The sequence below is a fragment of the Lissotriton helveticus genome, chromosome 3_1, assembly GCF_964261635.1.
Source record: "Lissotriton helveticus chromosome 3_1, aLisHel1.1, whole genome shotgun sequence".
In the NCBI taxonomy this organism is placed as follows: domain Eukaryota; kingdom Metazoa; phylum Chordata; class Amphibia; order Caudata; family Salamandridae; genus Lissotriton; species Lissotriton helveticus.
This window is the reverse complement of record NC_136061.1, coordinates 339202286-339229123: the sequence shown is the minus strand read 5'-3', so window position 1 is coordinate 339229123 and position 26838 is coordinate 339202286. Positions and strand designations below refer to the sequence as shown.

Below are 26838 nucleotides of genomic sequence, written 5' to 3'. Positions count from 1 at the left end.
AGTAGGGAATGTGTCAAATAATAAGTCCTCCTCTATAGGTTCATTGTGCATGTCTACATTGTGATACTGCGCTGCCCTACCTATTAGCTGGTTGAAGACAATGGTGTCGTCAGTAGGTGACGGCCTTGTTGGGTATGAGGTGTCAGGGATGGGATGCGTGTCATATGGATCGGTGGGCTCTACCCATGGTTCATTCTGAGGGTTAGGATCCTCAGGATAGTTAATATCATATTGGGGATCTTCCCCTGTGTCGCCCTCATTGTCCCCAGAGTGAGTAGGAGAGTAAGGAGCAAAAGGCATAGTAGGCATAGTAGGATAGAAAGGAATGAAGAATCACAAAGTCCTTTTTCTTCAGAGAAATGGGGGATTGAGGCTCAGTGTCCAGTGGCCTCTTTTTCCTGCGTAAAATAGTGACTTTACCAGTGTCTGGGTTGATGTATATTTTTGCCTAATCCTCTGATGGCTCTGGGTGGAAGAGTTCCTCTTCCACTGTCCGTGGCTGCGTCTTTGACTTTTTTGGCTCAGTCTTTTTTGGTTCTCCCGTTGCCTTCGGGTCGACAACCTGTTTTGGTTCGATGACTTTCGGTGCCTTATTGCTCCTCTTAGGCTCAGGCTGTTTGTCCAGCTCGACGATTGATTGCGGATCGACCGGATGTTTAGGTTTGATGTGCTTTCTGTGTTCAACAGATTTTTTAGGTGAACTGTCTTTTGTCGAGTCGACGATTTTTCTCGGATTGACTTGTTTTTTGGGATCACTTGGTTTCGGGTCGGTGCCTTTGTTCGGCTCGATAAACTTTTTCGGCTGGGCCACAAGCTTTGGTACGACGCCCTCTGTGGCGACCTTCTTCGGTTTGACGACTTTCGGCACAGAGGCCTTCTTTCGGTCAACGGCCTGCTTCGGGTCGGCGCCCTTTGGTTCGGGGGCCTTCTTTGGCTCGATGGCGTTCTTTGGTTCTGCGCTTTTTGGCTCGACAGCCTTCTTCGGGTCGACGCCCTTAGGCTGTACGGCCTTCTTTGGTTCGACGCCCTTCGGGTCGATGACCTTTTTGGGCTGTAGAGCCTTCTTTGGGGTTACGTTACTGGACCTGGGGTGTCTAAAGGCTTGGTCTTTATTTTCTAAGCCGAGCCGGACGGTGGGGCTGCCGAATGATGTTTCGGATCTTGGCTAAGGCCTTTAGGCGATGCCTCGATTGGAGCCTTTGGTAACGGGCAAATTGGTGTCGGGGGCAATGTACTCACGGTTTGCCCCTGTGGGATTTTGTCATCGGAGTCCGAGTGGTCCTCGACGGTGACGATCTCTAGATCCGAATCTTCTCCTTCTGGAAGTTCCTGTTCATCCTCGAAGATGTTGTCTGGTTCCGGTGCCTGTCGCTGCATCTCTTGCCTAGCGGCCCGTCTAATCCGGATCGTTTTCTTCTAACGGAATTGGGCGCAGGCTGGGCAGGTTTCTTCTTTATGGTCTGGTGATAGGCACTTGTTGCATACTGTGTGTCTGTCAGTATGCGGGAACTTGGAGTGGCATTGTGGGCACCTTTTGAACGGGCTCCTTTCCATCGACAGCAGGCCCACGTGGCGTCGAAAAGGCCCAGCGGCCCGCGTCGACGACCGAGTCGAGATGGAAATCTTGATCGAGTCAAGAAGTACCGAGCGAGAACAATACCGTCGTAGTCTCAGGCCTTTTGGCCTCTAGAAAAGTTTACCTTCGATTCCAAAGTTGGAGTATAGGAATAACATCCGAACCCAATGGTGGAAAAAAACTATCTGAGAATGGAGAAGATGCCCATGCGCACTGTAGTCCAGGGGAGGAGTCACCTATCTCGTGATACTTCGAAGACTCTTCCAGGACAACAAGGTGCAATCATCCGGACAAAACACTAGGCGGCGATCTATGCACAGATATGAATTCAGCAGCCCACATGCCTCGAACATAGGACTTTTAGGTTCACCAAGAACCCGAGGAACCCAGAGCCAATAACTGAGCAGCGTCTTGCAATGTTTTTTTATTATGTACCATGTATATAGCAATTCATTTGGGAAAATATAAACAGGAAAAAATAGGTATGAAAGACCCCTATATATTTCTGAAATGGGACCAAAATATAGAGGTTGGAAACAGTAGCCATTTGCACATCTCCAAAATTGTGGGTACCCATACTAGCATGTGAATGATTTAAAAATGTCCTAAGTGACTTCTTTTTTAAACATTGTCTTACTTTTGGAAGGCAGAAAAGCATTGAACGTCAAGAGGTAATAACAATTGCTATACAATTCTGCGTTCCCCTAAGCCTCCCGATAATGAGCGTTTGCAATGCAATAGGTCTCGCGTTTGCGAGAGTTTAAGCGACTGGCATTGTAAATGCCAATGCCTTTTATTTGTGTTTTGATAACCAACCCATAAATAAAAGGCCTTGTCATTTACAATGCCAACAGTTCAAACTCTTGTAAATACGAGACCCATGCATTTCAAAGAAGCGGGCCATTGACTCAGGCTGCTTGGAATTTGAAAGCGTGCATGGCGAGCTGAATGTTGCAAGGAAGCATGTCGTGCTTGCAGTAGGAAACTCATGAAAGAAATGTGTGCTTGCAGACTAAATAAGTCTTACTGTGTTACAAGCGAAGTAAAAGGGCCAGTCCTCATGGGAGGTTACAAATGAAGACAAGGCAATACTAAGGAAGGACTAACAAGCCTGTTAACGAACCGGAAGACAGATTTTACAAAGGACAATGACACAAGCCAGTGACAAATATGGGCGGAGAGTGGGCTGGGCTTTAAGTCCATACTCAAATACAGTATGCCTCGCAAAGCAGTCACGTCCTGCCCTGGCTCAACCTAAAAATAAAAAATAAATGCTTCACTTGTTTTAAATCCTTTCAAGGAACTGTGATTTGTTTTGATGGCAGATGCCTATCTGGGGCTGCAAGGATAAAAGCAAATCTGCCCCAGCATGAAGCTCTCCAGAAGGATTCAGGGTATGCTCTGTGGAGTGTCTCATGAGGCTCCAGTGCCTGCCAGTTGCCGTGGATGAAGGGGGCGTTGCCCAGGGTACCCTCCCCTAGGATGACTGGACAGGTCTCCGGCAGCATCCGTGGCTGGGAGCATCAGTGCAGCGCCTCTCCTCTGCTGGGCGTCTGAGAAGGTGGTGAGAGCAGGATATCCCTGCCCAGGGCCAGCTGCGCAGGAGGGACTGGAAGACGAGTCATACCAGGGCACCCAGTCCCTGGGGCAGACTCATCTCTCACTATCGTAGTGCGAGGCTGGAGGGGGAGGCGAGGCTGGGCGTGAGTAATGCAGGGATAAGGGGCGGCGTAGGTTACAGGAGCCTGGACTGCACCCAACCGCCACCCCTCAAATGCATGCTACCTCCCTGTCTTATTGCCATGTCCTGCCTCTCACATCAACCTGCCCCTCTTTCTTTCACCAGCCCCCACGTCTCATCAGCATGTACCCTCCAGTCTGTATGAGCTTTAACCCCTCACCTCCATACTTTGATTCCCACTCCTAGAAGTCATCGGGGATGGGACGTAGAGCAGGGCCCTGCAGGGCCCCCGGACCTGGTTTAACAGGTAGAACGGCCGACCCTGAAGCTCAGGAACCAGGTTCGAGTCCGGGTGGAGGCTGTAGCATCCTGTGATTCTGGGCAAATTACTTCATCTCCCTTTGCCTTTAAAAACTACTAGGGGGTAGCTAGCAGTCGGCATTGCGCAAAGGCAGCCGCTTGTTTATATTTGCATTGCGCTTTCACTTTACAATAGCTGCCGCCCCACACAGCACTCGTGGGATTGGCCGACAGCTATTGCTAAAGTGAAAGGGCAATGCAAAATTAAACATACGGCCGTCCTTGCTAAAGGCGACTGAAAAAACAGTGCCTACCGACTAATGAAGGAGACCATTTAACGCCGCAAGTAAAAAATAAATCCAGTCCTGATGGGTGGTGACAAAAGGAGACAGGGCGGTAACAAGGCCGGACTAAGAAGACTCCTTATCAATCAGAAGCCAGAGTTTACCATGGACAATGACACCAGCCAATGAAAAATATGGGTGGGGCTTACACATCACTTCTAAAAGATACACTACTACAGCACGCCTCGCAGAGCGAGCATTGAATGCGCTGCAACGCTAGGCTCGACCTAAAAGTGGTACCTCACTTGTGTGGGTAGGCCTAGTGCCCGCGACAGGAAACGGCCCAAAACGCACCGTGGACACACCATATTTTCACCGTGAAAACCGACCCTTTTTTGCAAAGTGCCTAGCTCTAGATTTTGAACCCAAGCTCTGCCGACACCAAGGGAAACCTAGCAAACCTATACATTTGTTAAAACTAGACACCCAGAGGCACCCAGGATGGGGTGACTTGCCTGGTTCTCACCAGGTTCTGTCACCCAGAATCCCTTGCAAACCTCAAACTTTGTTAAATAAAAACCACATTTTCCTCATTTCTGTGGTGGAAAGTTCTGGAATCTGCGTGGATCCACAGAATTCCACCCACCCTGCATCTCCCAAAGTCGTCCGAAAAAAATGGTAGCTCACTTGTGTAGGTAGGCCTAGTACCTGCAACAGGAAATGGCCCAAAACGCAAAGTGGACACACCACATTTTTACAGTGAAAACTAACCCTTTTTTTGCAAAGTGCTTAGCTGTAGGTTTTGAATCCTAGTTCTGCCGGCGCCTAGGAAACGTAGCAAACTATACACTTTTAAAAACTAGACATCCAGGGGAATACAGGATGGGGTGACTTGTCTGGCTCTTACCAGGTTCTGTTACTGAGAATCCCTTGCAATTTCAAACTTTGTAAAAAAAAAAAACATTTTCATGACATTTCTGTGATGGAAAGTTCTGGAATCTGCGTTGATCCACAAATTTCTACCACGTAGCGTTCCCCCCGGGCTCCCAATAAAAATGATATCTCAATTGCGTGGGCTGGTCTAGTACCTGCGACAGGCAAGGGCCCAAAACATATTGAGGAGACATTAAAATTACCTATCACAAAACAACTTGGTTTTGCACGGTTCCATGGGGGGCAGACACAGTTACCCATTCCGGCCAGCCACTGGCCTCTTCACGCTTATCTGTAATTGGTTGTAGTTTTCTGCCCACAGCCACTGAGATTTGCCTCAGGCGGCGCTCCCCAAAAACATAGCATCTCGCCTCCCCTCTGTTCCACTTACAGTCTGCTACAGCACAGCTCCTCCTCGCTCACTCCCAAAAACAATCAATCAGTCGAGCGGACAAGAGCGCTAGCACGGCACCGCTGTTCGTTGGACGTCTACGCGTCCCATCCACAGGCACAGCGACGGCATTAGGGGAAGACAGTCAATTCACACAAAAAGTTAACCTTTATCTAAAAGTCTGGGCTGGATAAATACTCCTAAATAGCATGGTTCATGTGGGAGTCAAGCAACAATCGAGTCAAAGCACTAAAGATCAAGCAACCATTCGATGAGTATGTTTATGCACCCCAGATTGGATTACTACAAACTGTGGAAACACAATACATAGTAAAGCACAAGGCCACATTAAGGCCCAGAATGTAAATTTATATTTAGCGCTGCAAAGGATGTATTGGATATATAACTGTTCAGTTACTTTTATGAACTACTAAATCACCTCAATCAATCAATCAATCACTGCAATCACTGCATTTCTAAAGCGCGCTATATACCCGTGAGGGTCTCAAGGCACTGGGGGGAGAGAGGGCCGCTACTGATCGAAGAGCCAGGTCTTGAGAAGTCTTCTGAAGGCCAGCAGGTCCTGAGTCTGTTGTAGGCTGGTAGGGAGAGCGTTCCAGGTCTTGGCGGCGAGGTAGGAAAAGGATCTTCCGCTGGTGGTGGCTTTCCGGATACGAGGGTCTGTGGCGAGGGCGAGGTTGGCTGAATGGAGGCTTCGGGTGGGGGTGTGGAAGCTGAGTCGGTTGTTGAGGTATGTAGGTCCGGTGTTGTGTAGTGCTTTGTGTGCGTGGATGAGGAGTTTGAAGGTGATCCTCTTGTTGACGGGGAGCCAGTGCATGCCTCTCATGTGGAGTGTGATGTGGCTGCGTCGGGGGACGTCGAGAATCAGTCGTGTCGAGGCGTTCTGGATTCGTTGTAATCGTCTCAGGAGCTTGGTTACCGTTCCCGTAGTCAAGTGTGCTGGTGATGAGGGCCTGCGTGACGGTTTTTCTCGTGTCAGGGGGATCCATTTGAAGATCCTGCGGAGCATTCAGAGGGTGTTGAAGCAGGACGCGGAGACGGCGTTGACTTGCCTGGTCATGGAGAGGGTGGAGTCGAGGATGACCCCCAGGTTGCGTGCGTGGTCTGTGGGTTCCGGGACTGTGCCTAGCGATGTGGGCCACCAAGAGTTGTCTCAGGCTGATGGGGTGGGTCCGAGAATGAGGACATCCGTCTTGTCTGAATTCAGCTTCAGTCTGCTGTCCTTCATCCAGTCGGCTACGGCCTTCATTCCTCTGTAGATGTTAGCTTTGGCGGTGTGGGGGTCTCCGGTGAGGGATATGATCAGCTGGGTGTCGTCGGCGTAGGAGATGATGTTGAGGTTATGTTGTCGTGCGACGTGGGCGAGCGGTGCCATGTAGATATTGAACAGCGTCGGGCTGAGGGAGGATCCCTGTGGGATGCCGCAGATCTCTGTGGGTTTTCAGCGGAAGGGTGGGAGGCGGACACTCTGGGTACTGCCGGAGAGGAAGGATGTGTTCCAGGCCAGGACCTTCTCTTGAATTCCGGCGTCATTGAGGCGTGCTGATAGGGTTCGGTGGCAGACTGTGTCAAAAACTGCTGATAGGTCCAGGAGGATGAGGGCGGCTGTTTCTCCTTTGTCCATGAGGATCCTGATGTCGTCAGTGGCGGCGATGAGGGCGGTCTCGGTGCTGTGGTTGCTGCGAAAACCGGATTGGGATCAGGAGACTTATTAAATAAAGGTCTGGTAGGTCAAGCATCTATAATTGAGTGCCTGTGCATGCATGTGTCTATGCGGGTAATTGTATGCCACCTGAGTGGACAGAAGTGTACAAATATAACACCAGCTTGGCCCAAACGGTGATGCACGTCAGTCTCTGATGAAGCTGAAACCAGCAGTAGATATATGTTGCCATTTAAAATTGTTTGGAAAACAGACTAGGCTACTCATTATAAGTAGTTTGTCCTCGCTGTCTACTATCACGAGGTGTATGATGAAAAAAAGAGAGAAAAAAATGCACTTTTTTCACTGTTTGGCAGTTACTATTTAAAACGCAAGCATTTCCAACTCTGACTGTCTGTGAGCAAGGGCGGATGCCCGAAACGCGTCAGATTGCTTGGTTCAGCTTTTAAATAAAAATCTGTGATTCATACTTACTGGATCCGCGTAATTTCCTGGGTCGCTGTGGTCGGAGCCTGGGTGATTGCACTTGTTTGATATATATATATATATCATATTAGTGGCAATGGTTTTAACTCTTTTAGCCCTTACCAACGAGTACAGGAACATTTTATAATTGTGCATGTTTTAAAATACTCCTCAATAACATGTCTGATCCAATCTGATCCAATCAGAGAGATTACTCTCATTATACACTTAAGAAGTAGTATATCTCGTAGTATGTCATTATCGAATGATAAAACATGAAGGATTGTACTCAAAGCAAACCTATAAGCAACAATAAAATTCATTGTCGTTTACATTTCTGAAGGTGTTTGCAATAGAAGCCATCTTTAGGAAACAGGATGATATCACATTGGGCACTCACAAAAACAAAACAAAATTGTGCTACTATTTCAAAAGTTAATCTGATTAAGTCAGGTGATGACTTGGAAATTGGCATCAATAAATGGCAATTGTGAGAATCTGGTTAAGGTCCTTGGAGGGTCAATTTATGGGAGACTTCCTAATTTGAACTGCACAGAAAAAAAGATAGCTTTTTCTGACATAACCGATGGCTGGTAGGATAATGACTGGCATGCAAGCCTGTAACAGGATTTCCTACATAAAAGTACAAGTTCTACATTTCAGTAAGCACCTGATACTTACACTGTGAAGCCAGTCGGTCCGTACTCCCTGCAATCCATCCGACCCTTTCAGACTTCACTTCCTTCTCTTTTCCCCGAGGAGTTACACTTTGGGGCAATACCTGGGGCTCTGGAGCTTTGGTGAACAGAAAAAATAAAAAATTTAAAGAAGCCCCAATATAAAAAAAAATGAAACACTGTGATCCCACCAGCTCACCCCTAAATGTTTAAAGACATTCCAGGTTAGCCCTCTTTCTCCAGTAGTCTGCTCAACTTTCATTCAAATTTAACTTCCTTCCTCCACAGCATATAGTACGTGCAACCAGGCTTCTCCATCCATTGGCTATCTTGCCCTGCAAGTGCAGCAATTTATCTGATTACTTGCTAATCCTCCTAAAGTATACATTACTTACCTTCAGTAACACATTATCTGGTAGCGACCATATTTAGCAGCAGATTCCTTACCTTTGAATTTCCCTGCTGTAAGACTGGATCTGGAAGATAGGTTTTTGTGTGCAGTACCCCTGCTTGCCGGTAGGCAGCGTAGATCGGTTCCTGACGTTCCTGTTACCTATATAGGCGCAACCTCAGTGCGCTGAATTCAGTTTCTTTTCCCAACTTTAAACGCCAGGACCGCAGAATCATGAATTACCCCAACAATGGAGTGACAAAGCTATGGCCCCGAAAGGGATTAACCCTAACCCTAGAAATCTGTTCGCAGACGGGAGGATGGGTTGGTTGGTAGGGAACTTGCAGGTAGATATTGGCTCTACCCGATGATAGGTTAATGAAGATAAGTAACTTGTTCACCTGATAGAGACATCAAGCCGCAAATTCCATACCTTTGAATGGATGTAAGAAACTGGCTCTATATATACTGCAAAGTGAGGTACAGTGTGTATAGAATCCAATGGTCTTCAAAGGTTTGGCAGAGGCTAAAGTTAGGCAGAACCTTACTCTTTAAAGTGGTAGCTTGGTAGAGCAGTAAGGCTGTATCAGAGGACAATGTAAAGCATTTGATGAACACACTCAGTCAGCAAATGGTGTCACACACTCAAGAACTGAACTCTAGGCCAATGGTTTGTATAAAAAAATATACAGTTTTATTTCTAGAACCAAACATTCCTGGTACAGGTAAGCATAAAAAGGAAAATGCTACTTACCAGTATGCATCTGTTCTTGGCATGTAGAGCTGCAGAGTTACACACTATGCATAGATGGCCACCTAGTGTTGGGCCCGGATGTTTGCAGTTTGTTTTGTTGAAGAAGTCTTTGGAAGTCACGGGATAGGTGACTCCTCCTTTGGATGATACTGCGCATGGGCATCGGCTCCATCCCCAAATTGTTTTTCGCCATTAGGGAAGTGATGGAGCTGTACAAGAGGTAGTGATGTCCATGTTATTTGTATCTAATTAAGATAATACTGGAACAGATAAAGGTAGCCGGGGAGGCGGGTGGGCGTGTGTAACTCTGCAGCTCTACATGGCAAGAACAGATGCATACTGGTAAGTAGCATTTTCCGTTCGAGGCATATGAGCTGCAGAATACACACTATGCATGTATTGTATAGCAGTACCCACACCTAGCGGCAACCACCAGTATCTGTTGCAGTTGTTTGAAACAGTGTTTTTAATACAGCCTGGCCACAGTGGCTTGTTGTTTAGTTTGCACATCTACACAGTAATGCTTTCTGAATGTGTGCGGTGTAAGCCATATAGCTGCTTTGTATATATCTTCATGGGGAATGTTCCCTAAGAATGCCATTGAAGCCCCTATTTTCCTTGCAGAATGGGCTTTTGGAGGAATTGTTAATGTACGTTTGGCTTTGTGGTAGCATATTTGTATGCATTTAACAACCCATCTAGCGATCCCTGATTTCGATATGGGGTTGCCTTTATGTGGCGGTGAAAAAGACACAAAAATTTGTTTTGTTTTACGAAAAGTTTGTGTCTTTTCGATATAGTACAGTAATGCTCTTTTGACGTCTAAGGTGTGTAGAGCTCTTTCTGCGACTGTTTGTGGCTGCGAGAAGAATACGGGCAGCTCAACTGATTGATTTAGATGGAATGGCGAAATGATTTTAGGAAGGAATTTAGGATTAGTACGAAGAACCACTTTGTTATGATGCATTTGGAGAAAGGGTTCTTGAATGGTAAATGCTTGTAGTTCACTAACCCTTCCGAGAGAAGTATTAGCTACTAGGAAAGCTACTTTCCAGGTTAGGAATTACAATTACAATACACAATAGAGTAGACCAGGTCTGGAAAAAGTGTGTGTCTAAACCGGACTGTGATCCAGTTGGATGACTGTGTGGAAGTACTCTTGAACAGAAAAGCGGTGAAACGCATGATGTTATAAAAAGCACAAAGGGCTAGAATGATTCCCATCAGACCACCGTTGTGGTGGAGATTGCGTCATGTGGGAATCATTTAGACAATCCATCATGCGACCGACCAGATGGTGCCGGGGCGCAAGTGGATGTCAGTAGTCTAGCTCTAGTGTTGGACCTAGACCAATGTGAGGAAAGTGCAGTGCTCAAATGCTAGTGAAAATTGGATAAAATAGGCTACGTGGATCCTTGTGGCATTGAAAAGGGAATCCAGGTGTCTATGGTTAAAAACACGCTGGGTAGTGAGACTACCCTATAGCGCAATGTGCAATGGTCGACATGTTTCAGCTGTCGGGGTATTGCCCCAGCTTTCTTCAGGACCTATACCAGCTACTGCAAATACACAAAATACGTGCAGTGAAAAACAATTCATTTTGGTCAAAAGATTAATCAATAGATGTACTAAAAAGTTACATATCTGATCGGAGCCTTGCCCACTGGAGGAAGAAGAGACTGGCTTCTTCCTACTGATCGGAGCCTTGCCCACTGGAGGAAGAAGGGACTGGCTTCTTCCTATTGAAAAGACAGAAAGTCTTATTTCATTACAACAATACTTAAATACACAGAACAAGCCACTTGAATACACAATAATCAGTAAAGACAAACACACATGCATGAATAATCGGCATTCTGCATAATAAAGAAAAGCATATTAGCTTGATCACACGGAGGCATTTCCTCAATGTGATACTCACCCAGCTTTGTGTGGGTGAAGGCCTCACCTCACCCGGCGACCGCTCGGGAGTAGGAGGCCCCGCTCTGTAGTGTAGAAAAAGGACACTTGTAGCACATAACCATCAGGTGTCCAGCCTAATTGCTCTACACCTAAAACCCAGCCAAGGTGTGTAAGAGACCCACTCAGACCCCAGCGCCCCCTCTCACAGAGACTTGCACTAGTTGGTATCAGGGTGTTCCAAACAACGACATTGGAACCCAGTCTAGACACAAGGAGGTGCCTCTCTCCATCTAATAATGGAGACGTCGCTGAGCAAGAACTTCAGCTAAAAGGTAGGAATGGGCAACGAAAATAAAAAAAAAATAATAACCCACTTTATCCCCTAGAGGAAATTGTTGAACAAGCGCCTCAGGACACCATAACTGACATTCCAAAGATAGCAGTCCAAAACGCTTAGAGAGCCCTCTAGGTTGCTGGCCGTCTTAATTCCCTTCAAGGTAAATCAAACCCCATGCACAGATACTGACTCGTGTGCTGTGAATGCATAAGCGTGTGGAGCAGAACCATCTGCAGCTTACCTGTCCGTCGGTGCCCCTGATTAAAAACCAAGCGGAAGTGGAGGTCATGATGAACCGGAATATGCCCCCTAAATAGACCCCTGTAATTGGGTGGTCGCTCTACCCTACAATCTCGGAGGGGGGGAGCGCGGAAACCGGCGTGAGAACAGGCGCTACTCACTCGCGCATGCGCGGAAGCGCTTCTCATGCACGCATGCGCCATGGTATTAACCGGCAAGTTGCATACCACTAAATGGCAATGTCTGTGGCCCTGTCGGTCGCCACAAAGAATACTAGTATGTATTCAAAAAGTTCATATTCAGACCCCATGTATAAGGAATACTAAAAAATACTGTTGTCAGCAGTCCGCCCTCTGACAACGCGCAAGCGCCCACAGGGAACACTAATCCCATAGGCATGTGCGCGGGGGCGTCCATAGGTACGACCCTCAATGAAATGGGGTCAACACAATAGACACAAGATCTAGTAGAAAGACAACCCCAGAATCTGGGAAAACATAACTACACAGATATTTAAAGGTAGTTAAAACCTCTCTCCCATTGTTCCAAGTATGGAAATACACCATCAGGATGGCAATAGTAGTGCCCCACGAACAGGGCTGTATGTTGTAATAAACACTGAGGGAACTGTGGACATAATAGCCATAAAAGCGGCCCAGAGAGGGTCTCTATATGGTAGAGCCTAATTCTACCCCTTAAGAAAATTTAGTTTCTTTAAACTGCGTTCAGTCTAAGTATGCCCCAGCTATTACTAGAGAGTGCACGTGAAGTTGTCATAACTCTTACGTCAAAGGAGAAGAGGATAGGGAGAGGTGGGAACATACAAACCCGGGCTGGGTGAGCTACTGGTGCAAACGGAAATTCGTTCGCAGCTTCAACAACTGACCCGCAACTGAAAAGTTGCTCAAATACTAGAAAATACAAGGGTGGGGGAGGGTCGAGGGGAATATTTAAAGACCTGTCTACGCATACCCCTATTCACAGACTACAATACACAATAGAGTAGACCAGGTCTGGAAAAAGTGTGTGTCTAAACCGGACTGTGATCCAGTTGGATGACTGTGTGGAAGTACTCTTGAACAGAAAAGCGGTGAAACGCATGATGTTATAAAAAGCACAAAGGGCTAGAATGATTCCCATCAGACCACCGTTGTGGTCACAGTCCGGTTTAGACACACACTTTTTCCAGACCTGGTCTACTCTATTGTGTATTGTAGTCTGTGAATATCCTCTTCTCCTTTGAACAATGGGACAACAGTATTTTTTAGTATTCCTTATACATGGGGTCTGAATATGAACTTTTTGAATACATACTAGTATTCTTTGTGGCGACCGACAGGGCCACAGACATTGCCATTTAGTGGTATGCAACTTGCCGGTTAATACCATGGCGCATGCGTGCATGAGAAGCGCTTCCGCGCATGCGCGAGTGAGTAGCGCCTGTTCTCACGCCGGTTTCCGCGCTCCCCCCCTCCGAGATTGTAGGGTAGAGCGACCACCCAATTACAGGGGTCTATTTAGGGGGCATATTCCGGTTCATCATGACCTCCACTTCCGCTTGGTTTTTAATCAGGGGCACCGACGGACAGGCAAGCTGCAGATGGTTCTGCTCCACACGCTTATGCATTCACAGCACACGAGTCAGTATCTGTGCATGGGGTTTGATTTACCTTGAAGGGAATTAAGACGGCCAGCAACCTAGAGGGCTCTCTAAGCGTTTTGGACTGCTATCTTTGGAATGTCAGTTATGGTGTCCTGAGGCGCTTGTTCAACAATTTCCTCTAGGGGATAAAGTGGGTTATTATTTTTTTGTTATTTTCGTTGCCCATTCCTACCTTTTAGCTGAAGTTCTTGCTCAGCGACGTCTCCATTATTAGATGGAGAGAGGCACCTCCTTGTGTCTAGACTGGGTTCCAATGTCGTTGTTTGGAACACCCTGATACCAACTAGTGCAAGTCTCTGTGAGAGGGGGCGCTGGGGTCTGAGTGGGTCTCTTACACACCTTGGCTGGGTTTTAGGTGTAGAGCAATTAGGCTGGACACCTGATGGTTATGTGCTACAAGTGTCCTTTTTCTACACTACAGAGCGGGGCCTCCTACTCCCGAGCGGTCGCCGGGTGAGGTGAGGCCTTCACCCACACAAAGCTGGGTGAGTATCACATTGAGGAAATGCCTCCGTGTGATCAAGCTAATATGCTTTTCTTGATTATGCAGAATGCCGATTATTCATGCATGTGTGTTTGTCTTTACTGATTATTGTGTATTCAAGTGGCTTGTTCTGTGTATTTAAGTATTGTTGTAATGAAATAAGACTTTCTGTCTTTTCAATAGGAAGAAGCCAGTCCCTTCTTCCTCCAGTGGGCAAGGCTCCGATCAGTAGGAAGAAGCCAGTCTCTTCTTCCTCCAGTGGGCAAGGCTCCGATCAGATATGTAACTTTTTAGTACATCTATTGATTAATCTTTTGACCAAAATGAATTGTTTTTCACTGCACGTATTTTGTGTATTTGCAGTAGCTGGTATAGGTCCTGAAGAAAGCTGGGGCAATACCCCGACAGCTGAAACATGTCGACCATTGCACATTGCGCTATAGGGTAGTCTCACTACCCAGCGTGTTTTTAACCATAGACACCTGGATTCCCTTTTCAATGCCACAAGGATCCACGTAGCCCATTTTATCCAATTTTCACTAGCATTTGAGCACTGCACTTTCCTCACATTGGTCTAGGTCCAACACTAGAGCTAGACTACTGACATCCACTTGCGCCCCGGCACCATCTGGTCGGTCGCATGATGGATTGTCTAAATGATTCCCACATGACGCAATCTCCACCACAACGGTGGTCTGATGGGAATCATTCTAGCCCTTTGTGCTTTTTATAACATCATGCGTTTCACCGCTTTTCTGTTCAAGAGTACTTCCACACAGTCATCCAACTGGATCACAGTCCGGTTTAGACACACACTTTTTCCAGACCTGGTCTACTCTATTGTGTATTGTAGTCTGTGAATAGGGGTATGCGTAGACAGGTCTTTAAATATTCCCCTCGACCCTCCCCCACCCTTGTATTTTCTAGGAATTACAATTCACATTTATGTAATGGTTCAAAGGGGGGTCCCATTAATCTTGTGAGAACAATGTTTAAGTTCTACACTGGTGCAGGTGGCGTTCTGGGAGGAATTATCCTTTTAAGTCCTTCCATGAAAGCTTTTATAGCTGGTACTCTAAAAAGAGATAGATGTTATCTATTTTGTAAGTATGCTGCAATGGCAGCTAGGTGTAGTCTGATAAATGTATAGGCTAAGTTACACTTTTGACGGTGTAATAGATATCCTATGATGTGTTGACTAGACACGTCTAAAGGGTTTATTTGGTTGTTTTGGCAGTGTTTGACAAACCGTTTCCACTTAGCAGCATAACATGCTCTAGTAGTGGGATGTCTAGCTTCTTTGATAATGTTCATACATTCTGGAGGAAGGTTGAGGTAACCAAACTATGACCTCAGGAGCCAGATCGCTAGGTTGAGTTGAGCTGGGTCCGGGTATCTGATCTCTCCATGGTTCTGTGTTAATAGGTGTGGAGATAGATTTAGTTTTTGGTGTGGTACTACAGACATCTGCAACAGCGTGGTGTACCACGGTTGTCTGGCCCAAGTTGGAGCGACTAGAATGAGTGTCAGGGAATGTTGCTGTAGTTTGCGTACCACTAACGGAAGTAGTGGGAGAGGAGGAAAAGCGTACGCAAATAGTTTTGACCAATTCATCCATATCGCATTGCCTTTGGACAATGGGTGTGGGTATCTGGCGGCAAAGTTTGGGCATTTTGCGTTTTCGTGGGTGGCAAAGAGGTCTCTCTGAGGTTGTCCCCACATTTGAAAGAACGGATGAAGAACTTGCGGATGAAGTTCCCATTCGTGGATCTGCTGTGTTTGTCAACTTAGCAGATCTGCCATAGTGTTTTGTACTCCTGGGACGTGTTGGGCTAGGAGGAAGATCTTTAGTGGTATAGCCCATCTCCATATCTGCTGTGCTAACAGAGAGCTACAGAGAGTGTGTTCCCCCTTGTTTGTTTATGTATTACATAGCTGTCATATTGTCTGTGCGGACTAAGACAGCTTTGCCTGACACTTGCACTTGGAATGCTTTTAGCGCTAGAAATACAGCTAGTAACTCCAAGTGGTTGATGTGGAGTAACCTTTGTTGTGGTGTCCACCCGCCTTGCATGGTGTGATGCAGTAGGTGAGCTCCCCAGCCGGAGAGCGATGCGTCCGCTGTCATGACTATTTGAGGAACTGGCTCTAGAAACGGTCGCCCTTTGGAAAGGTTTTTGGTGATCCACCATTGCAGAGAACAATGAGTCCGACCGTCTACCAACACTAGGTCTGTTAGTTGACCTTGAGCCTGGTTCCATTGGCATGCTCGGCACTCTTGAAGTGGACGCATTTGCAGTCTTGTGTGAGGTACTACAAATATACAAGATGCCATCATTCCTATGAACTGCATGAACACTCGAGCTGGTAGCGAGTGTTGCGGTTTGAATTTTGTTAGGAGAGTTTGTACACTTGTTATCCTGGCTGGAGAGGGATAAGCTAGTGATATCATTTTGTCCACCATAAGCGTGGAAGGGTATACTCAGATGTGAGTCCCTTGCTCATTGCACCATCAGGATTCAAGCAAGCCGGGCCGACGACGGCTGAAATGCCAGAAACCGGTCCCCGGAAGCTTGTTTCCTTCCCAGTATAAGAATTGGCTTGGTAGTTTGGTTTGCCCTGTTCCCATCATGCACTGGGACAGGAACAGACTAATTTGCATATAGCCAGGTTCTGAGCTGGGATGGTGCAGTGAGCTAAAAAACGGTGATGGATCAAGCCCTGATCTTTGGACTGGGTAAGAGTGGTCTGCTTAATTCAGACACTCTGTTCATCACCACCACCTTTTCTGAATCATTTTGTCCACCATAAGCGTGGAAGGGTATACTCAGATGTGAGTCCCTTGCTCATTGCACCATCAGGATTCAAGCAAGCCGGGCCGACGACGGCTGAAATGCCAGAAACCGGTCCCCGGAAGCTTGTTTCCTTCCCAGTATAAGAATTGGCTTGGTAGTTTGGTTTGCCCTGTTCCCATCATGCACTGGGACAGGAACAGACTAATTTGCATATAGCCAGGTTCTGAGCTGGGATGGTGCAGTGAGCTAAAAAACGGTGATGGATCAAGCCCTGATCTTTGGACTGGGTAAGAGTGGTCTGCTTAATTCAGACACTCTGTTCATCACCACCACCTTTTCTGAATCATTTTGTCCACCATAAGCGTGGAAGGGTATACTCAGATGTGAGTCCCTTGCTCATTGCACCATCAGGATTCAAGCAAGCCGGGCCGACGACGGCTGAAATGCCAGAAACCGGTCCCCGGAAGCTTGTTTCCTTCCCAGTATAAGAATTGGCTTGGTAGTTTGGTTTGCCCTGTTCCCATCATGCACTGGGACAGGAACAGACTAATTTGCATATAGCCAGGATCTGAGCTGGGATGGTGCAGTGAGCTAATAAACGGTGATGGATCAAGCCCTGATCTTTGGACTGGGTAAGAGTGGTCTGCTTAATTCAGACACACTCTTCATCACCACCACCTTTTCTGAATCATTTTGTCCACCATAAGCGTGGAAGGGTATACTCAGATGTGAGTCCCTTGCTCATTGCACCATCAGGATTCAAGCAAGCCGGGCCGACGACGGCTGAAATGCCAGAAACCGGTCCCCGGAAGCTTGTTTCCTTCCCAGTATAAGAATTGGCTTGGTAGTTTGGTTTGCCCTGTTCCCATCATGCACTGGGACAGGAACAGACTAATTTGCATATAGCCAGGTTCTGAGCTGGGATGGTGCAGTGAGCTAAAAAACGGTGATGGATCAAGCCCTGATCTTTGGACTGGGTAAGAGTGGTCTGCTTAATTCAGACACTCTGTTCATCACCACCACCTTTTCTGAATCATTTTGTCCACCATAAGCGTGGAAGGGTATACTCAGATGTGAGTCCCTTGCTCATTGCACCATCAGGATTCAAGCAAGCCGGGCCGACGACGGCTGAAATGCCAGAAACCGGTCCCCGGAAGCTTGTTTCCTTCCCAGTATAAGAATTGGCTTGGTAGTTTGGTTTGCCCTGTTCCCATCATGCACTGGGACAGGAACAGACTAATTTGCATATAGCCAGGTTCTGAGCTGGGATGGTGCAGTGAGCTAAAAAACGGTGATGGATCAAGCCCTGATCTTTGGACTGGGTAAGAGTGGTCTGCTTAATTCAGACACTCTGTTCATCACCACCACCTTTTCTGAATCATTTTGTCCACCATAAGCGTGGAAGGGTATACTCAGATGTGAGTCCCTTGCTCATTGCACCATCAGGATTCAAGCAAGCCGGGCCGACGACGGCTGAAATGCCAGAAACCGGTCCCCGGAAGCTTGTTTCCTTCCCAGTATAAGAATTGGCTTGGTAGTTTGGTTTGCCCTGTTCCCATCATGCACTGGGACAGGAACAGACTAATTTGCATATAGCCAGGTTCTGAGCTGGGATGGTGCAGTGAGCTAAAAAACGGTGATGGATCAAGCCCTGATCTTTGGACTGGGTAAGAGTGGTCTGCTTAATTCAGACACTCTGTTCATCACCACCACCTTTTCTGAATCATGGGTGTTTATTGTAGCGCCGAGATACTGCTGTATGTGCGAGGGTTGCAGATGCGATTTGGTGTGATTTACTGTGAATCCCAAGTCGTGAAGCAGTTGAATCGTTGTGTTGTACAGACTGGCTGTATGAGCTGGCTTTTATGAGCCAGTCATCTAGATATGGGAAGACATGAACATGTTGTCTTCTTAAGTGGGCTGCTACTACTGCTAGGCATTTTGTAAACATCCTTGGTACTGTTGTGACTCCGAATGGGAGCACTTTGAACTGGTAGTGCTGCCCGTCTAGCACAAATCTGAGATATTTTCTGTGCGCTGTGTGGATGGGAATATGGAAGTAGGCGTCCTTGAGATCTAGGGTGACAAGGATGTCGTTTAGTACCAGAAGTGGAAGGACTTGTTGGAGTCTGACCATGTGAAAATGATCCGACTGTATGTAAATGTTTAGAGGTCTGAGGTCTAGGATGGGTCTTAGAGATCCATCCTTCTCTAGTATTAGGAAATATAGGGAGTATACTCCTTTGTTTTTCTGATGCTCTGGAACTATTTCTATTGCATTTTTCTGCAGGAGGGATACTACCTTCTGTCTGAGCAGTGTTAAATGTTCTTGGACGCTGCTTGGGTGGTATTTTTGGGGGGTGGATGTTAGTTCTAGACAGTAACCTGATTGAATTATTTGGAGCATCCACCTGTCTGATGTGATGTTTTCCCAGGCTGGCAGATATTGTTGTAGTCTTCCCCCGACATGAGTGGAATGGGACGGGGGAAGGGGAAGGGAGTCACTGGGCAGGGGTAGAGGCAGAGCGGGAGTTGTTATTTTTACCTCTGCCTTTGTTATTGTTACCCCTGTACCCACCCCTTTGGTAGCCCTTGCTGTAAGTAGACTGTGTAGGGGCTTTGTATGAGGTAGAAGGTGTGTCTGAGGAGTATCCCCTGGCGACACCTCGATAGGATGAGTGTCAAAATGAATGTCTGGGAGCCTGCAACTGCAGGGCTTCCATAGATTTGGCGGTATCTGTATCCTTTTTCATTTTTTCAAGTGATACATCTACGTTAGGTCCGAATAGGTGTTGCTCATCAAAGGGTTGATTAAGAGTGGCACTTTGTACTTCAGGCTTGAACCCTCATATGCATAGCCAGGCGTGTCTACGTAATAAAATGCTGGTGTTAACTGCCCTAGAGGCAGTATCTGCTGCATCAAGTGCACACCGAATAGAGGTGTTTGTAATATTTTTTCCCTCTTGGATGAGCTCATTTGCTCTATCCTTGTATTTATCAGGGAGGTGCCTCATTAGTGATTCTAATTCGTCATAATGTGCCCCGACGTATCTGGCTAATAATGCCTGTGTATTGGGAATACGCCACATGTTTGCTGCAGACGCCGTTCTTTTCCCCGATGCGTCAAGTAGCTTAGGCTCTTTGTCTGGTGGTGGAGCTTCCCCTGATGTTTGCTCTCTTGCGTGCATTGGAAACTAGAAGTGAGTCTAGCGGTACTGGACCTTTAATATATGCTGGGTCTGAGGAGGCAGCTTTATATTTTTCTCTATACGAGGGTTAATGACGCGAGTTCTGACTGGGTCCTTGAAGACTTCGGGAGCATGCTTAATCACTCCTTTAAGCATTGGTAAAATGGATGAGGACCGTTGCGCATTATCAAAGGTTTCCATTAGGAAGTCTTCATCTATAGGGTCTGTGTGCATGTCTAACCCATGGTATTGCGCAGCTCTGTCAATTAATTGATTGAAACCCATAGTGTCTTCTGATGGGGAAGGACTTGAGGGGTATATGTCATCCTGAGGGACATTTGGGACATCTGGGGTGGTATAATCATCCCACGGGTCAGGTGATCCTGTAAGGGTAGCTGGATCAGGTATGTTACCCCCATATCATCAGAGCTATCATCCCTGTTGTCATCGTCTGGTATAATAGAGGATGCTGGGGAATGTTGTGGTATGGTAGGATGTGGTGATGGTACAGGTGAAAGGGAAGGGGAAGGCAGTCTTAAGGGAGACGTAGCCATGTCCTTCTTCTTTGAATGCAGAGCTGGAGCTGGTGTGTCCAGTGGTCGCTTTTTTGAAGCCAAAATTAGCTGTCCAGTAATTGGATCTTTAGCTAGCGCCAAAAACGGTACAAAAGGGGGTGGTGATGGACGGAGCATCTGAATCAATCAAACACTCACACCCAGTCAAAAGATCTGGGTTTAATCCATCACCGTTCTTTAGCCCACTCTGCCACCCCAGTTCAGACATGGCTATATGCAAATCAGTAACGGCAAATGAGCAACCCAATATACCCTTGAGGGTTTGGGCTAAGGATATGGTAGGGTAGGAATACCTTCAAGGGGTTTTGTTATTATACAATTCACATAGAATTTCAACAATATTTATGCAATTTATATAGGTCACTACAAGTGATCCAAAAGAGAAGAGAGGGAGAAGGTGTGTAATCATCAGATTAGGACATACTTTCAATCAAATGACTTGGTGGGTCATCGATGTAATTAAACCAACCAAACGTCAACAAAATGTGGATCGGATCCTTACCTTAAGGGAAGGTAAATACATCTGTAATGCCAACACGATTGAAAAGGGCTTGAATAGTGCATCTGAATGGCACACCTTAGCCTGTCTGTAATAAACAACTGGTGTTGTTATTTAAGCTGCCTATTTAGATATCCATACCTGCCTAAACTGTTAATGTAGTAAATGGACACTGTATAGAATTCAGGAATATATTAATGTAACAATGTATATTGTCCGTTTTGAATTATGAAGGCAGTATTATATATAGGACTTTTGTGATCATGCAAATTTCTATGCTATGAGAACATCAATAGGCTAAGGATAACGTTCACTTTCGAAATCTTGAATATTATACCTGAGATGATTTATAAATTGTGACTTAAACTGAGCCTTTATTTTGTCAATTTTGTTTGGAATTTGTACTTCAATGTATGCTCTAGCAATTGTATAAATATGGTTACATACCGTGTTTTAGTTATTCATAATCGATAAAATGCCACACTTGTGTCTGTTTAAACTGATGTAAGTATTATACAATATGCTCAGTACATCAATGATACAAACATATCAGTGATAAATGTAAGTAGTTTCTTAGTCGATAAGATCAATAAAGTTATGATTCGAAATAGTTTAGACACATTGTGAAATCGCAACGATGATTATGCCCTGACAGAGACTAGATGAGAGTACATTATTGGCCCCTTTCTGTTTGCTCATAAATGAGGTGATTACAAACAAAAACAATGATATAAATTGAGAATTTGTATAATTTATCAGGTAATCTCCCATTTTTTGTCAACACCGAAAAACGATAGGATATTTCATTTAAGGCCACATAAAGGAAATGTTATAGTAAAAAATGCAGTCTATTTTTATTACACTGCAGATTAAAATTAAATTTCCTAAGCAAGCCACAATAATTTGCCAACTCAAAGATGGAGGTGTAATTCGTTCAATCTATGTGAGCGACATATGCCTAAGTAAATGTTAGTCCTGTTTTGATCTTCAAATGGTAATCCCCCATTTTTCCCTTAATATCGAAAAATGATAGGATATTTTATTTCGGGTAACATTAAATGAAATGCTGCAGTAAAAACGCAGTTTACTTTGTTATACTGCTAACTAATATTAAAATTCCCAAGCCAGCCACAATGATTTGCCAACTCAAAGATGGCGGCGTAATTTGTCCTATCTATGTGAGTGACATACTAAAATAATGTTAGTCCTGTTTCGATCTCCAAACGACAGGCTTTATAAACACAGTACTTGGCTGCACTCAATTCTTGCTTCATTTTGGGTGCATGCGGCCACACTGACGATTTATTCAGCTCTTTATGCAGGTGAGAACTTGAAACTAGCCCTGACTACACCAAGCAATAGTCATGATGCAACAAAATATTTCATATATTTCTGTTGCTTTTGATTTACAGATCTCTTGTCTTCCATAAAGAATTAAAGTAAAGGGGAAGACTCTGTGCGACATCAATTTGCGCAGAAGGTAATAATACATCAAGCATTTTTTTTTAAAAACTGGTTGTTCATATATTAAATGTAGCATTGATATAAGCATTCTCTCAAACAGATTAACAATTCTTAACCGCCCGCATTAAACTGCGAGAGTTATTTGAGCTGAACCAACAGAAATACATTCAAGTAGAAGATTGCATATGCCACTTACTATACAGAAGGTATGATCTCACTTAAGTTAACCTTTAACCCCAGTTCCATTGAAACTCCAACAGTGCTAATCAAGTTACTCTAATTCTTACACAGGGCATTATCGATCGCCTTTTTTAATCATCAATAAAGTGTATTTGGAGGCTACAAGACCCCATCTTATCAGGTATATATAGATCCTAGGTAGATTCTGTGATTTGTAAACCTTTGCATTTAGCAACCAGATTGTAAACTTTGAAGTAAATGGTGTATAAGTAAATTCTCCCATTGTATAATACCAACTTTTTCTTCGCCTTCAGGGTTGTTAGAATGTTTTGCAAATAATTATATCAAGTATGTAATTAGGACCATACTTTTACATGTTGTAGGAATTCCTGTTTTAAAAAAAAAAATTGTGTGATTAAATCAAAAGCCTTTCTGAGTAGAACTCCAAGTATGCGAGTGCTTCAGTAAGATAAATACATCCTGCAAACACAATGTTTATAAATATGGAAAAAGGGTTAACATAAATAGTGTTGTCATGATAGACATGCCCAGCTTGTGATGGAAAGTTGATATAAATGCATACTTTTCTGAAATTTAGATGTATTGTGTAACAAAGTTCCGCAACAACGCTTACATAGATGTATAAATTGCTGGCTCAATGTACATTTGAACTCAGTTAGACGTCGAATGATTGTCTTTAAACATAGAGAGGGACGGTGTGATATGTATAGAAGAGTAGTTAAAATTATTTTTATCCCAGTATAGGCGATTGAGATTGTTTTTTAATTACAACTCTGTCTTTTCAGGGTTTTTCCAGATATGATTTATATGTCCTGAGGATGGTCTCTTCAACTCAAGACTAGAGACCGAAACGTCGACATATACGCTTTGTCTGTTTAAATAATTGATCAACTGTGAAGAAGCGGACAAGCGCTTACAATTGTTATAGAGAGTTTTTGTTTGATTGTCATTCTTGAATAATTTTCTCCTATAACATTGTTATATTTCTGTACCCTTTTTAAAAAAACAATTTATTTTTGGAGTATTAAATACGAACTTTTTCATACACACCTTCTCCCTCTCTTCTCTTTTGGATCACTTGTAGTGACCTATATAAATTGCATAAAAATTTGAGATTGTTGCTTTGCACTATTGGTCTTATACATATAAGGACCTCAAATATTGTTGAAATTCTATGTGAATTGTATAATAACAAAACCCCTTGAAGGTATTCCTACCCTACCATATATGCAAATCAGGCTGACCCTGTGCCTCATGGGAACGGTCCAGCCCGAACTGCCAAGCCATGTCTTCCCTGGACCGGAAACAAGCTTCTGAGGACCGGTAAATCTGCGCCGGCACCGTGCGAAGGCCGACTCGAGCCCGAGTCACCTGAGGGCTTAGTTAGCTTCTTAGCCGGGCCCGAAGGTGGGGCAGTAGAAGCAGTGTGTAAGTGTGCACCCGAAGGCGATGGTGTGACCGGGGCCTTCTTTGGGTGTGTCGAGGAAGGGTGGGGGTCGACTGTCTTACTTACGACCAGCTGTGCTGGAGTGATGTCCTCGACTTTGAAGTCTTCTGCCTCGGAATTGCTGTCGACGTCGTGTTGTTCTGGAACGTTGACTCCTTCTTCAAAGATGTCGTCCGGAATCGAAGCTGAAGATCGAGCCATTGTTCTCCGCGCTCTTCGGTCCCGGATAGTCTTTTTGGAGCGGAAAGAGGCACAAGCGGAACAGTCTTTGGCCTCGTGTTCCGGGGAGAGGCAAAGGTTACACACTTCATGAAGGTCGGTGTGGGGAAACTTCGACCCACATTGAGCACACTTTTTAAATGGCGTCCTTTCCATGAACTGGAGTCGAGGCCTAGTTGGGCCAGAAGGCAGTCGACGACGACCGGAATCGAAGTTTACAGTTTTGAAGAGTAGCGTCGACTGGAAAGCGTTTGAAACTTAATTTCTGTAAGTCGGTGAGGATTGCGCGCCGAAGAAAATCGGTTACAATACTGAGCGCTGGAAACACATCTGAGCCCGGTGGCGGAAAAAACAATCTGGGGATGGAGCCTATGCCCATGCGCAGTATCATCCAAAGGAGGAGTCACGTATCCTGTGACTTTTAAAGACTTTTCTACAACAAAACAAACTGCAAACATCCGGGCCCAACACTAGGTGGCCATCTATGCATAGTGTGTAATCTGCAGCTCATATGCCTCGAACATACTTTTCAGTGGTAAATTACTTGTATGAACACAGTTCAAAATTGCAGTGTAACTTGTACTGGTTTTGGTTACATTTTTAAGTAAGCAGTTTGCAACACATTGCAGGTATAGTACATTCAAGTGAATGGGCTTTTTAAGTAAAATGCAGTTAATTACTTTTCAGATTACTTTTGCTAACACAGGACTGGATCCTAGATTCAGCCCTGAGACATTTCCTGAACACAGGTGAGTAAATGTGTTTTGGTTAAAGGTACGATTTTTAAAGAATATTTTGCATTTCAAAAGTTGACACCTGGAAACTTTTTCACATAGAATCACCAATGTTATCCTATGGGAGGAAATTCACTTAGCAGGTAAGTTCGGTTATCGATACTTTTTCTTACTCGGTGCTGGATACCTAGATTCAGCACTGGGACATTTCCTGAAAACAGTTCAGAAAATGCAGTCTTTTGAGTTAGGGTTCTGGGGTTAGACTCAGGGGTCTCCCAGGGTCAGTGATGCACTGTTGTTGCACCCTCAGCGGCACTAGGGCGGTCGGGTGCAGAGTGGTGAGGCCCAATGTTATCCTATGGAGGATAGGGGTCTCCGGTTGGTGGCTGCTGGCTCGAAGGCCACAGGGTTGTGGGGGCAAAGCTCCTAGGGTTAAGCTCAGGGCAAGTTGGGGACCAAGTTAGCACCAAAGGGGCACCATCAGCAGCGCTAGGGCAGTCGTGTACAGGGTGCTGTTTTGAGGTTGGGTGCCCTGTTGATTCCAATGGAGAATCTCCAGGACAAAGACACACTGCAGGCTCGGGGACGAGTATCTACCTGGAGCGACCAACACTTCGAGGGTTGGTTAGTGTGAGAAAGTGAAATCTTTCTTGCCTTGGTATGCCCCCACTTTTTTCTGAACTGCTGATGTACTTTGAGTGTGCCCTGGGTCCCTACCAATCTGGACCCAGGGCCTGTGTTCCTTCCCTACAAAGAAAAGCTAGGCTGAAACAAAATACCCAATTGCCATCTCTGGCCCCTGTCAGCCCCTAGTAAATGGTACGCTAGGTACCTAGGGCATGGTGACCAGAGAAGACCCCTGAGGGCTGCAGCACTTATTGTGCCACCCTCAGGGGGCCTGTACCCTGGCTCCCACACACTGCCTTTGCAGGGTGATCGCCTAAGTACAAAACTAAAGCAAGAGTTGACATGGCACACATCCCTGTGTGCCATGCCCACAGAAACCACTGCCCTGGCATACTTCAGTCACCCTTCTCTAGCTGGGTGCCCTATGCCTGAGGTGAGAGCCCAGGTGCATGAGCCCTGTGCCCCTACAGTACCCAGGGCCATTCCTGGGCACTGTAAGTGCAGTGTTGCCATTCAAGTGTATATGGTGCTGGGAGGTTGTCATTCACAAACTCCACAGCACCATAATGGCTTCACTGAAGACTAAAAAGTTTGGTACCAAACTTCTCAGCACATTAAACCCGCACTGATGCCAGTGTGGGATTTAATGTAAAATGCACGAGAGGGCATCTTAGAGATGCCCTCCAAAAACCCGAACCTACACTCCACGTCTGGGTTGAGTGGCTGCAGAGGCTGCCACACAGCAGACATGTTGCAGGACCCCTGGGTGGAGAGCCCCTCGCTCTCCTGGGTCTGTAACAAAGCACATCCTGGGCGAGGTGCTATGTCTCCTCCCCCAGGATGGACAGGGGGAAGCTTCAAAGGCATACCGCCTCTGAGACCTTCTCCAGACCATTTGCTGTACCCAGCAACCAGCCCCCCACCAGTCTTTCCCCCGCACTCTGGAAAGAAGACTGGCGGGAAAAACTACGTCAGGCAGGGGGGTGTGCCAACTCCACCCCTCAGGTGGAGGAGGCAAGGTGAAGCACGACCCCGGGCTCCGGCCATTTTGTAGATGGGGAGCCCTGCCCAATCCCAGCTAGGCTCCTGCCCCCTCCCACAGGAGAGGAGCAGGCTAGGGGGTGTACTCACCCCAGGACAGGGGCCCATTGGTCCCTGCCCTTGCCCTACCTGTAACGCCCCTTAATTTATTATTTAGGGGCTCCCTGAACCTTCCTTCCTCAGATCCTGATATCAAAAAGAAGAAAGAAGATCAAGAAGAAGAAGACCCGCCGTTTAGCTGCTAACAGGACAACAACAACTGACTTGGCCCCAGCCCTACCGGCCT

The 26838-nt window shown here is 45.8% G+C and overlaps 1 protein-coding gene across 15 annotated transcripts in view; it reads right to left on the bottom strand.

Annotated features, from left to right (window-relative positions):
* NCOR1 (nuclear receptor corepressor 1) overlaps positions 1-26838 on the bottom strand; it is a 1934049-nt gene that overhangs the window by 1242883 nt on the left and 664328 nt on the right. For all 15 annotated transcript variants that reach the window (XM_078679968.1, XM_078679976.1, XM_078679969.1 and 12 more), the window contains exon 19: positions 7996-8109. In XM_078679968.1, the coding sequence (XP_078536094.1) occupies positions 7996-8109 (114 nt within the window). The remainder of the gene's footprint in view (positions 1-7995; positions 8110-26838) is intronic.